At 45.6% G+C, this 15,209-nt stretch overlaps 1 protein-coding gene across 12 annotated transcripts in view; it reads right to left on the minus strand.

The window, feature by feature from the left end:
* Nucleotides 1–929: 929 nt before the first annotated feature.
* Nucleotides 930–15,209, minus strand: part of INPP4A (inositol polyphosphate-4-phosphatase, type I, 107kDa) — a 53,570-nt gene continuing 39,290 nt past the window's right edge. For 8 of the 12 annotated variants that reach the window (XM_008588604.1, XM_008588605.1, XM_008588606.1 and 5 more), the window contains 2 exons: nucleotides 13,115–13,269; nucleotides 5,568–8,750 (listed from right to left, as the gene is read on the minus strand). In XM_008588604.1, the coding sequence (XP_008586826.1) occupies nucleotides 8,570–8,750; nucleotides 13,115–13,269 (336 nt within the window). In that variant the 3' untranslated portion in view covers nucleotides 5,568–8,569. Of the gene's footprint in view, nucleotides 1,489–1,638; nucleotides 3,646–5,567; nucleotides 8,751–13,114; nucleotides 13,270–15,209 lie in introns of those variants that run through there. The other 4 variants (XM_008588612.1, XM_008588611.1, XR_551681.1 and 1 more) reach the window with 3 other exon arrangements.

The following is a 15,209-nucleotide window of genomic DNA, read 5'->3' on the forward strand; positions in this document are numbered from 1 at the left end:
CCAAGCTCCTACGGAAAGTGGGGCTGCTCCCCACGGCTGTGCAACCGGACCTTGGCCCACAGGCATGTGCAATGCTCCGGGCCACCACCTCTAGAGAATGCACTTGAGACTGGAGTCTTGTCTACGTACTTAGCCAAGCCTTAGAGTTTTAGAGCCTTAGAGTGACCCATAACATAAAGTGAAAACTGGGAAAATAATTCACAGAAAGGTGCCACATGCAAAATTGCTGACAGATGACTCACATCTACTATATTCCCNAACTGCGTTTCAGCAGTCACACAGCAGGGACCAGGCTACCAGCAGAGATGATGTGACCCATGCATATGGACAGGAGAAGGTGACAGCAGCAACTAATACTTACAAACACTTACCACCAAGGTGCCTCACATCCACCTTAGGAGGAACGTACCATTGTCCACACTTTGCACTCGAAACAGAGGCTCAGAGAGAACTGCGTTTCAGCAGTCACACAGCAGGGACCAGGCTACCAGCAGAGATGATGTGACCCATTCATATGGACAGGAGAAGGTGACAGCAGCAACTACTACTTACAAACACTTACCACCAAGGTGCCTCACATCCACCTTAGGAGGAACGTACCGTTGTCCACACTTTGCACTCGAAACAGAGGCTCAGAGGGGTCAAGCAACTTGCTCAGACTCATCAGCCAGTGAGTGGCAGAAGCAGGATTGGGACCTGTGTCTGTCTGCTGCCGAGGTCCATGATCTTAACCCTGTAACCTGCTGCCCCTCTGCTTCAAACTAGGTGAAAACAAGGTTATAAAACAAGTCTCGCATGGTCCCACGTTTGCAAACACATGCATTCGGCACCTGAGTGCTCAACGCCACGCCCAGCAGTGACGGTCCAATCAGATGCCACCATCAAGCTAGTCCTTCTGATGTAGCAGAATGAATCAGGCAAGACCGAGGTTAATACTCTTGTCAGTTATTTATTATTCGTCATTCTAAAGACTAGCACTTTTACAGCATACATGGCTTTGAATGAACTAGGAATATATAAAACAGTACTATGTGTTTATATATATTAATACTGCCCCAAACAAATAAATAAAAGTATTTTAATGCACTAAGCTTGGCGAATACAACTGTATAGGGACAAAACTGTATTATACAATATTTTTACATCTTTAAAGGAAACTAAAGGCAACTGTGCTCAGGAGCTCTGACAGAATCCACATTACATTCCCAGTTTTCCACATAGCTCAACATTTCTTTTTAAATGGGGGGGCCTTACGGGGAACACTGGACGGAATGTCTATTTCATGGCAGCCTGTAAAGCCACCTTCCTTATGCAAATGAAACTCCAAGCTCCTACGGAAAGTGGGGCTGCTCCCCACGGCTGTGCAACCGGACCTTGGCCCACAGGCATGTGCAATGCTCCGGGCCACCACCTCTAGAGAATGCACTGAGACTGGAGTCTTGTCTACGTACTTAGCCAAGCCTTAGAGTTTTAGAGCCTTAGAGTGACCCATAACATAAAGTGAAAACTGGGAAAACCGGACCTTGGCCCACAGGCATGTGCAATGCTCCGGGCCACCACCTCTAGAGAATGCACTTGAGACTGGAGTCTTGTCTACGTACTTAGCCAAGCCTTAGAGTTTTAGAGCCTTAGAGTGACCCATAACATAAAGTGAAAACTGGGAAAATAATTCACAGAAAGGTGCCACATGCAAAATTGCTGACAGATGACTCACATCTACTATATTCCCTTTGATAAACGCAGATATTTAATGCTCTTCAGACAAAAAAAAAATTGTGAAAACAATATGGGTAACATTTAATTCTAAAAAACAATGAAATTTTAAAGACGGTAGTGATGTTAAAATGAGAAAAGATGGAACTAAAAAATTCAAATTAAATGAAATGATGGAGAGATGAAAAGCTAAATCAGCCATATTGAAAACTGTCTTTTAACACGGATTGACACTTAAAGAGGAGAATGACACCAGCAGCAGCCACCTGTGCAGAGCATGTGGTGGGCAAAAGCTTCTTTGCCTCCCACCCTCCACAGTGAGCCCAGCTGCATGGGGACAGCCCAGCTGTCCACCCCCACCTTATGCCCGCCCCCTCTGTGACCCTGCCAAGGAGTGGTCCTGCCTGTGTCTCAGCACCCCAGGCCCAAGTGTGTTGTTACACGTTTCAAAGTAGCATTTCTAAAGAAGCCAAAAGAATAATAACTAGATTTTTGGAAATAAGAATTTCCGAGAGGTTCACAAATCATTAGGATTATTGTATGTGCCACATATAATTCTTTTATAGCCTTTTAAATAACATGTAAACATAATCATGATAAACAGTATCGATAAAACATATAATCTCCTAAGAAATACCTGCTATGTGCAGATAAGATTTACCATCATCTTGTAAAAGATGACCAGACATAATTTTCTATGAAATTTCTAAGATTTATGGCCCATAAATCCCTTTCAAGATCTCATTTGAGGAGTTAATTTCAACTGTTTCTCAATAGCCATCTTACATAACAGAATGAACAGCAGAACAATTACTGCAAACCTAAAAATAAGACACTTTCATCAGACATTCAAACATGATTATACTGTCTTTTAGAAGAAGATATATTGGAAATCCTGCAAAAGAACATTTATTCTGAAAACAGTTAGGTTTCCACTATCTCTATAGTCACAAACTCCCCATTGGAGTGCTGTTCCTCAGACATCAGACATGCCACATTTGAGGCCGTCGATTGATATAGCTCTGCATCTAGAGCGGAGAGGGAGACGTGCCCTGTGGGCATGTTGGGAGCTGGACACAAAGCTTGAGAGAACAGGAGACAACGTACAGGGACCTTACTGCTGGCTTTCTATCTCAAGCAGACACCCTGTTCTGTAACTCCCGAGGGACAGGAAGAAGAGTGGCCCAATTGTGTGGGCTAGTTTGCAGGTGTCATCGTCTAAGTCTTATCTCAGGCTGATTTATCAACTTTTCAATTTCTGCTTTCTCGGGTTATGGTGTAGACAGAATAATTCATTAGAACCAGTTCCTCTGACTGCATGAGTACTGACTAGCTTCTTTCCCCAAAACGTGAGTTAACATTCAACATTTATTGGTCTGCCTAGGATCTGATTATTTAATATGTTATTTACTATTTTACATTCAAATTTTTAAAAAGATTGTAATCCAATGCTCACTTTTGAGTTACTCCATAGAAAAATAAGTTAAATGAGCAGTGCCTTAAGTGGGCATTTGAAAAAGTCTTGTAGCATTTCAAACAAACCTAGCATAGTTCTTACAGGGAACTACTGATGACTCTGTTTAGATGGGCAGTTGTTACCTATGCTATTGAGCCAAACATTACATCCTGTCAGTTCCAATGGGAGGAAAAACATGCTCCGTAGACTCTTTAGTAAAATATTTTTTAAAAAACACACAAAAATAAAAATCAATCCTTCAGGTCTTCTTGAAGAATTCATGTATGACACTAGAGGGTACCCACATTTATTACGTGACAGCTAATTAGAGGAAACCGTGTGTTCATGTTTCAACTTTTCCGTAAGTCCCTTCGGGAGGCCTGTAATGCTTGGGGAAAGCCTTCAGCTGCAGGGAATTAAATGCATATTTGCGACTTCCAACATTCTTCATTGTATTTTCTCTTCGACAACCCTCACTGGGGAAAAAACAAGCACAAGAAATGACAGCAGTAAAAAAGGAAAAAAGAAAGACTTAAACTAAGATGAAATGAACTGATTATTTTCATAGCATTAAAAAAAAAAGATTAGTTTAAATGGGTGCTGGACTCATTTACAACAAGTACACACATAAGATGGCAGATTTCTGAACAAGGCAGTTAAGAAGCACAGAGATGGACACATGCTGTATGGGGCTGTGAATTTGGCATTTCCAAAAGCAGCGCTCTAAGTGGAAGCAAACTTTTTTAAAGTTAATGGTTTCGTGTATCTCGTGTCTAGTTATCTGGAGTGCTATCATAACTTGTAGTTCAAAGGTTCTGTTACATAACACATTAAATGGAAAGAGAAATATTACTACTCTTACCAAAGCCTTTAAAGAGCTGCACTTTTCTACATTAGCAAGAGCTGTAATCACATCAAATTGAAAATGCTGATGTTCCTCGCAGAATTCAACATGTAGCAAAGCCATCTGGCTGAGGGGGCTGTCCTGACATGCCGTCTCCACCTATGGGCCGGCTGTTCTGGGTGCCAAACAATCCAGTGGGCCCATGCCTTGTCTGCAGAGTGGGTCTGCAAGGCTATCGGGGCTGCAGTGCCGTCAATAAGTGCCCCACTGCGGTCTCCTGGTGGTAGCACTACCCTTCTCCAGGTGGGCTGCCCACAGTGTGGTCACCTCTTGTACAAGTGCCACTGAGCCAGAGAGTCCACAAGTGCCCATCCCTGGAGAGCTCGCTAACAGCATCATCCCCAGCTGCATTTGACAGAGGGTTGTCACGGCAACCCAGTGGGCAGAACAAGTGCTCTACAGGAGGGTGAGCGGTCAGGCCTCACATGCTCAGTGAGAGCACCAGGGGAGTTCTCTGGGAAATGTTCTGGTGTAGACATAAAATTAACAGGCAGAAACGATTTTAAATATAAATGACTCCCCACAGCACAGCATAACTTGATATTTTTCTATGGTTCTAAGACTAACAATGAAATCAAATAGTTATCAAATTTTGTACAAAACCCCCCCTTTACGAGGTGTAAAATTTGCAGTTACCAACAAATAGTGATTTAAAAAAATATTTCGAATTGTATGAAGACTGTTATGTCATGCACTTAAAAAAAATCAGTGGCAACTGCTCAAGCCTCTTAAAGTGAAAGTGACAGTCTCATTATCAAGAACATGTAAAATATTTTTGGTAAGACAGTAATTTTTATTCAAAAGATAAGCTCGGGTATTTTAGAAAAGTATTCACCTGGTTGCTATGAACGAATCTAGTAACTCATGTGCTTTCTTGTCACAGAGCCTCAGCCCTCAGCTACATGTGTGTCATCTGAGCTGAAGAGCTGGGCCACATGAGCAGGTTTTTGTCTGACATTCAGAAATCAGATAAAAATACAATCTATTTAAAGCAGAAGCCATAGGTTCCTATACACAGTTTATCTCTTTTAATCTTTGGAAGCTGTTACATTAACGGACTATTTCAGAAATGGCTTCTCCATTTACATAGAAATGAACAAACTTTTCAAAAACCACCTATCATTAGTAAATGCCACACTGCCTTGAAGAGCAAGGAAGAATAATGTGTCAACTTGGATGTTATCTTTTATTTACATGTTAAAGGAGCTAATATCTGGTTTAGCTGGCTGAATACATTACACATGAAATTATAATCACGATTACACTTTCATTTCAATTTATTTACTTTCCCCCAAATGTTTGACTTCACAGAACCTGGCTGGCGCAGCTGGTCTGCGCGTGTAGACGCCATGTTTAGATGCACCAGCACTAAGGCTGCGTGCGTACACTTTCATTTCAATTTATTTACTTTCCCCCAAATGTTTGACTTCACAGAACCTGGCTGGTGCAGCTGGTCTGCGCGTGTAGATGCCATGTTTAGATGCACCAGCACTAAGGCTGCGTGCAGCGGGCAGAGATGGCGAGGGCGTGCTGGGGTGGTGGGCGTGTGGTGATGGGCCAGCCTGCCACCCTGGGGCAGGACACTCCCGCTGACCACACTAGCTGCATAAGTTTTTCAATAACTCAAGTTGAGAAGATCTTGGATAGATTTTAGCAGGAGGGATTTGATTATTTCAAAGCTACATGATTATTTATTATATCAATAATTTCTTTTCAAGGACATCCAGTTTTGAAATGAAAACTTAGAATGGAAACCTCAACTGACAACTAATTTTAAGGAAAACTCTGGTTTTCCCTTTCTGGTGGGGTCCTTCCACTTTAGAACTCATCTGGACGCATCAAGTCTCTTGGTGGCTCTGTGGCAGACAGAGAGAGTGGCTGCCTCTCCTGTCACTTTGTGCCACTTTGTTAAGATCTATCTGGGCCAAGCCATGGGAGTAAACAGTGACTGACACACTAGTTGAAAAATGTATACAACTATTTTATAAGACCTCCCAAAGGGAAAACCTCCTGAGTATGGTTTCTCTGACTTCAGAACGCTGACTTAATACTGAACATCTAGAGTTGGTGACATTGACATGCCTCTGCACTAACATTAGGAACAACCTAAAAACCACCACCAACCGTCAGTGACTTCCCTTTCTGGACTTGTCTCCCCATCTTTGCTTCATCCTGCCTCTTTCTCACTGAAGCAGACAAGACTTTGGATATGTATTTGGCCTCATTTCATGAGCAAAAGGCCTTAGTCACATTGAAATTCAGCATAAAGAGTGAGCATACTGAGTTTCTTTCCTCAGATAGTTTTAAGAAAAAACTCGAGCCACTGCCTCGGCTGGCTTCCTGCTGGCTCTTTTCTAGGACTAGCCCTTGGGAAGTGCACGGGGAGAGCACGCTGCTTTTGGACCAGCCCCTGGAAGAGAGAACAAAGAGGCTCATCCTCCCTCCCATTCTATTTGTCTCAATCCAAAAGCCAAACCCACACAGGACAGGCAAGTGTGGCTGGCACCACGACAGTGAGGATCTGGCTGTGGTGTCCTTCAGGCACCCTCGCTGGGGTCCTGGCAGGACCCCTGGAGAGCATCACAGAGCACCCTGGGGGAGGGAGGGCCACCGTCTGTAGTCTGAGGGCCTCCCTCAGCTGGGCACGGTGTCTGCATGACCGCTAACTCTGCCCTGGAGGTGGACATGCACACATGTCACCACCACACGCATCAGGGGTGTGTTACCCCAGACAGGGACAGAGAAGCTGTGGACTCTACTTTCCCCTTTTCAAGCAAAGCACACAAGTAGGTCTTAGAGTGGGAGTGCACATGTTGACATGAAAGAGAGCAAGTGGCAAACACACCTTTCAAAGACTCACAGACTGGACAGGATAGTGTCCAGTGCTTAATGTCGTGTTGCTACAACACGACCAGTCGGTTGGCATTCGGTGAGAGACTCCCTACTGAAGGGTGTCAGCAGCTGTGCTACAGGACAGCCACCTCATTTATTCTAGAAGAGATGAGCAAACACTGCACTGTGGAAAAGGGGGCTCACCTACAAAGGTGGTGCCTCCCTAGGGAGCCTGCTCAGGAGGTCTAGAAAGAGGGTTTTCCCGGGGTGTGATGGTGATGGCCTCTGAGCTGATGCCAAACCAGAGGAAGCCCAGAGTAAGGTCTTGAAGTCTTGCAGAGAGGCCAGATTTTGTGGCAAACTGGGTTTGTGTGCATGCATGAGTGTCCAGTTTCTGGAAAAGCCAGCTTCTCTAAATCACTGCAATTTTTCTAGACTGGCAAAAAGAAATCCACTTTCATAAAATACAGCATATGGGGAACCAGCTGAAGGCTGAAAACAAGCACAACATAATACGAACTAGAAAACAGAGAAGCCACTATTACTTATACAGAGTGTGTGGAATTTTCCCCTAATATATTTGATTACCTTTATAGATGTACAGTTATCCTCTGCCACATATGAATGTTAAGGTCACCAGTCATCCCATTTTAGGGCCACTGCCATGTTAAAAGTAAGAGTGATAAGAGCAGAAACCAAAGTGAGCCTTTCTCTCTCACAGCTCCATCTGCCACAGCCACCCAAAAGCTAAGCCTCACTTTTCGGTAAATTTTCTTTGATTTTTTTTTTTTCCCCACTATTAACCATATTTGATTAGTAAGAGAGAAAACAAGCCTGAACTATAATCTGGAATTAAAGATGTATTTTTTTTAAGTGACAAATGCTATTTCAAGAAAAATAAATATGTATAATTTCAACAGCCTTCTGTTACTATATGCATTAATTCTTGGAATCAGTTTAATGATCCTTACAGAGCTAAGAGGAAATCTAAAGTCACATGTAGTGTGTCACCTTTATGTGCCTGACTTGGTGTGATATGCTATTGTAGTCACAGCTTTCTGTCATCCCCAATTGGAAATAATAACATAAGCGAGAAAATGTTACGGTTCTGCAAACTGTTTGCTACTATAATTCAGGGACTACGCTTTGAAATGAAAGCAGAAAGTACATGTCCTATTAGATAGGTTTATCTAGATGAGCCAGTTATAAAGCGTCTATCTTTTTCATTTCTCTTCAAAAGGAAAGGAAAGGTTAGCAGTACACTTAAAGAAAATAGTATCAAATATACAAATTGTTATCCGACAGAATTCCTTGCTCTTGGAAACAGGGCACATAAGATATACAGGTAATAAATAGTTTTACATCAGAAGGTAAGAGATTTGGTACAAGTAATTCCAGGCCAGCTAAATGATGCAGAACAGGGCACCGTAAGAACATGTTATAAGCACTGAAGACACTGCGTGACTCAAACGAACAAGTCCTCTTGGTGAAATAATTTGGCAGGTATTTACAGTTCAGAAGAACAAAATGTCAAACTGTAAGGCATGAGATATTTCTTGGCAGACCACGCTTTGACACATTCCTTCTGTCCAGTTAGGTACACGGTGGCTGGACATGTTCTGGCACGTTTGTTTGCTTGTGACATTAATTTTTCATAATGATATTCATTTGCAACGCAATTTGGTCACCAGGTACACTATGCTCAGAAAGAGCCACACAATCAGTAAATTGGGGCTCAGAGCTAATAAAGGAATGGAACAGAGGAGGCTGGGGTCTAGCCTTAAGTCTCGGATGGGCACCAGGCCGCTCAAGTTCTTCTGGGTGACTACCTCCCGTGTTCCAATGCTGTGAAAAGGAAAAAGGTTGGGAGAAAGGAAAAGAAAAAAGGAAAGGAAAGAAAAGCAAAGAAAGAAAAAAGACACATGGATGGATTTTATCAAAAAGTATGGAAAAAAGAGGAGAACCAAAATATAAGATAAAAAAAATTGAAATGAAGCCACAAAAGAAAGAAAGGACGATATGCAGAGAAAAGGGTGTGAAAGGATGAACCAAAACAATACCAGCACAATTACAGGAAAAAAAGGAGAGAAAGAGAAGTGAAAATAAGGAAAAATACTGCAGTCCACTGAAAAGAGACACATGTAGGTTGAATGGATGGTTTTCCATGTTCACTCCCTCTCGGCTGGCCAAGCGCAAGTCCATGCTGCCGGCCATGCTCGCACATTCGGCGCAGACAGGCGTTCTGAGAAGCAAGCCGAACATGAAGAACCATTGGGCGTTGACCTTCTCACAATGCCCAAGCAGGGGCAGTGCAAGGGCTGTGGCTAAAGCTGCCTCTTGATGAACCACACAAATGAAAAAAACCACTGACCTCAGCCATCAACAGTGCAGAGTCTCCACCGGACCTGCTAAGGGTCTCAGGCTAAGCAGTGGCAGATGTCTCCACCTTTGCAAGTTATTGTTCTACAAGATGATCCCCAAGAATAGAATCCAACCAAAGCAACACTGGCAATTTGGTTTTTTTGCCCCTTTTGGTGCTAAAGAAGAAATGTACTGAGGTGAAATAGTGCCTAGAACCACCCGACTCTGGAACCACATCCATGACTACCAGGTGGCAACAGTGGCACAGAATTAGAGGTCCTACACACAGCAGACAGCCTGTGAAGGATCCCCTTGCAGATGGGTAGGCAGGAAGTCAAAGGTCCCCCCCTCACACTAGGTTCTCCCAGGCTTTCTCAGAGGAATGGCTTGGAATGGTCCTGCTGGAACATGCCTTTCTGACAGGGGACACTTTCCAAGTTGGTGAGCACTGACTGTCACATTTCCTGCCAGGGTGGGCTGATGGGTCACTGTGGCGACTCAGGATGACCCACTTAAATGAGGGTTTCAGCCCCTGGACTGGGGACAGGGGCAGCTCCAGTGGTGGAGACAGCTCACATGGCTCTCCAGAGCTGAGTATGTACATGTCTTCCCAACTGCTTGTTCAGCAGTGCCACACTGGGAGCTTGAAATGGGCCCCTGCGGGAGTACTGATGCTGCCAAAACCAGCAAACACTACAGACCAGGGTTGCAGAGAGAGCTGGGCGCTGAACATTTATGGCACAGCACTGGCCGCTGCTCTCCCTGGGCCTCTGGGACACAGCCTGGGTGTCGGCTCTGCACCCCCAACGGCCTGCGCCCTGCCTGCATGCTCTGCTCTTCCATCTGATCAGATGCAAGCGAGAAAGCCTGAGAACCAAAACGTATTCTCCACTCAAGGGCATGGTCAAGATTTATTACGGCCCCTGAGGACGCTCAGCTGAGGAGCTAGCTACTGCTGCGGCCAGAAATGCTAGCTGGTCACTCAGCCACCTAAGGCTTGCCATCGATTAAACAGATCCATGTCTTCCCCACATGGGGAAATCCAGAAGACACAGAAGTCAGGTGCAATGGTGTCACCTTAAAACAAACACCTGTGGCAAGAGCCTGAGGTGCTGGAGGGTCAGCTCAGGGCAGCGGGCAAGCACTGTTCCCCAAGGCTGATGCTGAGGATTCTGGGGCAGGCAGAGGGGACATGGGATCGAGCTTTGTTTTGTTTTTATAAATTCTTATTTAGTTATTAAAGTAATACACGTTCACTGTAGAGATTATGAAAATTCAGAAAAAAACAAAGGAAATCTTAAAAGACATCCATAATTGGGGGCAGGGGGTGGGGCTTGGAGGCAGAGGCGGGTCAAGGGAACAGTGCCTGTTCCCATAAGAGGAAGGTCTCAGGGTCCTTACCTATAATACAGAGAAAGGACACCAACTGTGGAGCCTCAGAAGCACTTAGAATTGCAACAGGCATGAGCGCGCCCAGTGAAGGCAATGACATGGGGCGGGAGTGTCACTGGTATGGGAGCAATGTATTAACCATTAAAATTATTAAAAAGCCTCACAAAGGCATATACTTTTTTTTTTTTTTTTTTTTTTTTAAAANCCCAAAGGCATATACTTTTTAACTAAAGAATCAAGCTGGAAAATGTAGATAGGAGAATATATAAGAATATTCACTGCACCCTTGATTAAAAATGCTGAAAAACCATATATACTTAAATATTCAGTGACAGCAAACTAGATAAATTTTGGTGTGTTAAAAGTGATAGGTCAATATTTATTAACCTGAAAAAATACTCACACAACAGTTAAATGAAAAAAAGGCTAAACCAACAGGCAGAATTACACATGTAATTAATTGCATTTGTGTGTGCACGTGCGTGTTCTTGTGCATATATAGGCACCTATATATGAAAGAACATCTATCAAAATGGTAACATGGCTACCTGTTAATAGTAGGAACATATGGATCCCGTTACCAGCCAGCCGCCAAAAAAAAAAAAAAGTAGGAACATAGAGGATTCTCCTGAGGAGGGAGTGTGCGTGTGTTTGTATACAACTAGTGTAGGGGCTCATTTGAACTTTCTAATTTTCCTTCAAGGAGTGTATCAATTACTTACGTGGTTAACAGTTACAAAAAGTGCTTCGCAAGTTGTAAGAGTTGTAATATCTGTCCTGTGTGTGCTTGGGGCAGCCCCAGTGGTGCCAGGCTCAGTAACAGGAACTACTTTCTCCTGGGTCTCCTGAGACCTTTTTTTTTTTTGGATGGCTGGCCGGTGCGGGAATCCAAACCATTGACTTCGGTGTTATAACATCATGCTCTAACCAACTGAGCTAACCAGCCAGCCTGGTCTCCTGACACCTTTATTTTGTGCTCAGATGTAATCAGAATGAATTACTGTTTTCGTGGAAACTGTTCAAGAGCCCAAGAACTGGACAGAGGTCTCTGCAGCAACTGCATGCCTAACTCACGGCTTGATCCTGATCTCTGCTTCCACAAACAAAGGGATCCCTGCCTGTTTCTTTCTCCTTTCTTCTCGGGCAGAGGCCTGCAGCTCGCCAAAGCAGCCCCTCCCACCACCGTGCAGCTAAAGGGGCATAGACATGGCCGCCCCCCCATGGCACCAGGGGCTGCACTGGACCTCAACCCTGAAGGGCACCAAGGATCCTGAGGGCAGGCCCTTAGTCAAGGTAATTAAAAAACAAAATAAAATAAAGGTGCCCCAAGGCAGGGGTCTCTTGAGTCTCCACTGCTTCTCTGAGTCTAAGGACAGAGAGAATGGTGAACTTTAACAGAGGTTTAGATGAACTTGAAAAGACAAAATCGGGACAACACGATTCCAGTTTTACAAACGCTATTGTCAAGAGGCAGGAGCTCACGCATCACTTTTGTGCATTATTGTGAGAAGGTCAAATGGCAGAAACATACAGAAAGGATAAGAGAATTGAACGTTTTAAAGAATTTGGTGAGAGGACAAATGATACAGAACATTCAGTAGAAGTGACCGTAAACAAGACTTTAACAGCATTGGCGACTACATCGAAGGAGATGGAAACCAGGTTTCTTATCCTTTCTTTTGGTATGTGAGGGAGGGGGCTGCCCAGCAGTGCTTGAAACAGGCATCGGTCAACAGTGGACAGGTTTAGTTCTGGGTTTCATTCTGCAAACACACCTGCTCCCTCAGAATCAGAACATCATTAGGGTGAGGTTGCCAGGGCACACTGACAGCTGTCACCAAAAGACACTCACTTGACACTGTGCTCATAGAAGCAAACAGTGTCGCCTGCTAGAGAAGCAGCGGGGCAAACCAGTGCAACCTGCAGACGCGTTTTCTTCGTTCAAGTTTGGCAACGTACACATATATGCACATACACAGCGTCCGCAGCAGAAGCCTGCTGAGAAAGCGCTGGCCCTAAGTCACACCCGCAGCCAGGCAGGTGGCCGCGTGTCACTTGACTCACACGGCAGCATCCAAACGCCCCTTTAACTGCCTGACACCACGGCTTGCCGGCTGGTCTCCCCGTTTTCAGCACAGTCCTGCTCGGAGAGACTGCTAGCTCTTTCTCCCCTTGCCTTACAAGGGAACACTGGGAATTTGACAGCGCCACTAGCTTGATAGTTTGTTAAACTCGAGGGGAGACTATGTCAGGTCGGAGAGACTGCTAGCTCTTTCTCCCCTTGCCTTACAAGGGAACACTGGGAATTTGACAGCACCACTAGCTTGATAGTTTGTTAAACTCGAGGGGAGACTATGTCAGAGGCCCACACAGCGGGGCCCAGGAAGGGCGGGCAGCGGCTCATCTGCAGTTTACACGGGCGGGCGGCCGGGCAGGTGGTGGGCAGCGGCACTCACCTGCGCATGCACTCCAGGGCCTGGGTGAACACCTGCGGGGCCATGCCGTGCTCGTGCTGCAGGATCAGGCACTGCTCCAGTGTCACCGACATGGCCGTGCGGTCCTTGGCACTCTTGCAGCTGGTGAACCGGACCCCGTTAAGGCGGCGGCAGATCTGCCAACAGGAAAACAGGCCATGCTCAGGAGGGAGCCTCTGCAGAGCGCCGGCATCTCCATGGCCAGAGAGGCTCCCAGCCGGCCCATCAGGGCACGGGCGGAAACTCAGCGCCCAGGCCTGGCCAGACTCTGCCTCTGCCCCCAACTCTACATCCTGAGGGCCTGCAACAGAAACCAAGTCATTCACAGACACAAGCCCCTCTGGGGGCCCTGCTGCCCAAGTGCTTCCATCCCTGCCATCCCTCGTGTGGCTGCCTTCTCCCAGGGGACACTCCTCCTCAGTGCTGAGGCATCACAGTCTGACCCCCACCAGCTATCCCCCCTTCAAATCATGCCCCCGCCCTCTTGTCACATTCAGCCTTTTACTGCTGATCCCTGGGGGAAAGCGGGCAGTGAGATGACCCACTCAGGGTCAGAGCCACTCACAGGATGCCCACAGTCCCTGACCAGGCCAACTGGAAGGCAGGGGACAGATCTGCTGCTCTCTGGTCTCCTCCTTCATCCACACAGATGGGAACAGCTCAGAAGATCCACTTCCCTGTAGCTCCCTCCTGACCACCAGGCCCCCAGGCCCTTCCTGCCCCACTCCACCTCCCTCAGGCCTCAGGCACAACAGGATGCCTCACATGGGTGCAGGCAGGGGCTGGAGGCAGCCTCCAGAACTGGGAAAAGGCCACCTCAGTGCACCTCCTCTCCCCACAGACAGAACCCTTTGGGGCATTTCCTCTGTAGCATGACATATGATCCTAGATACAGTCCCCAAATCCAAACTCTAAAACAGAAAAGATTTTTTTTTCTGTGGGTTTGTGGCAATCTTGATTAGTGGCACAACCAGATCTGAGCTGATGTGAGACTATTTATAATCTTTATTTATCCCATTTTATGTAAATATTCCTACTCTTCAATAACAAAATATGAATTTGACTCCAGAGTGCTGCCCCAGACTCCCCAGAGATGTTAAATCATAAACATGCACCGAGGTACACATATATCATGTGTACCATACTGCATGGACACAACTGTGTACTATATTCTTTTGTAAAATCTGAAAACCTGTGAATTCCAAAACATCTGGCCACGAAGGCTTTAGATAAGGGACTGTGAACCTGTACCAGGCACTGCGCCGTGAGAGCAATACTGATATTTAATGAAAATTCATCCAAGCTTTGCGATGCTGGCTCCCAGTTATCTGTTTACTCCAGAAAAGGATCATCGTCCTCGACTGCCCTGAAGATGGCACCTCCCCTGCTTCTCAGGCCAGCAAATCCAAGAACATGCTGGTCACTACAGGGGACACTACTAGACACCAACATGGTGCAGTCCTAAGAACTCTGTCTAGGGAAAGACAAAACAGAAAAGGCCCAAATTCAGACAAGACAATCAAGATGATGATAGGCTGCTTCTGAGGACAAGAAAAGAAAAGAAAAACATTCCTAAGTCGACCCTGAGCACGCTGAAGTGAGGGTGGGCCAGGGATGGGCCTGACTAAAGACATCCCAGCTGTTTAGGCAAGGACATTTGTTCATACAAAGAAATGAAAACAAATAAGATCCAGAAAAGGGCAGCAGCTCTGGTCCCATCAGGGATGGGAGAACTTGGTGCCTGAGTGGCTCGGCACTCTGCTCCCACACCCATCCGTCCCCCTCCGGGGACGCCCAGGGTTCCGTGGACAACGTGAGATCTGACTCATCCAAGGGCCTCGTGAGCCTTCCACCTCTGACTCTATGCTTCTGTACCTTGAGGCCTCTACTGGGAACAAAAAATGCAGGACTGGGTGGACTCTTCTCTGACACAGTTACAGCGGATGGCCAATTGTCCCTATAGATAATGATTTTTCTACCATATGGCAATAGAGAAATAGGTCCACACTCTCAAACGAGGCATGCACAAGGTCTCTGCATCCACAATAACCAACTTGAAATGGCCCTCAAGCACTGT

Source organism: Galeopterus variegatus, unplaced genomic scaffold (assembly GCF_000696425.1).
Source record: "Galeopterus variegatus unplaced genomic scaffold, G_variegatus-3.0.2 Scaffold4923, whole genome shotgun sequence".
NCBI classification, from domain to species: domain Eukaryota; kingdom Metazoa; phylum Chordata; class Mammalia; order Dermoptera; family Cynocephalidae; genus Galeopterus; species Galeopterus variegatus.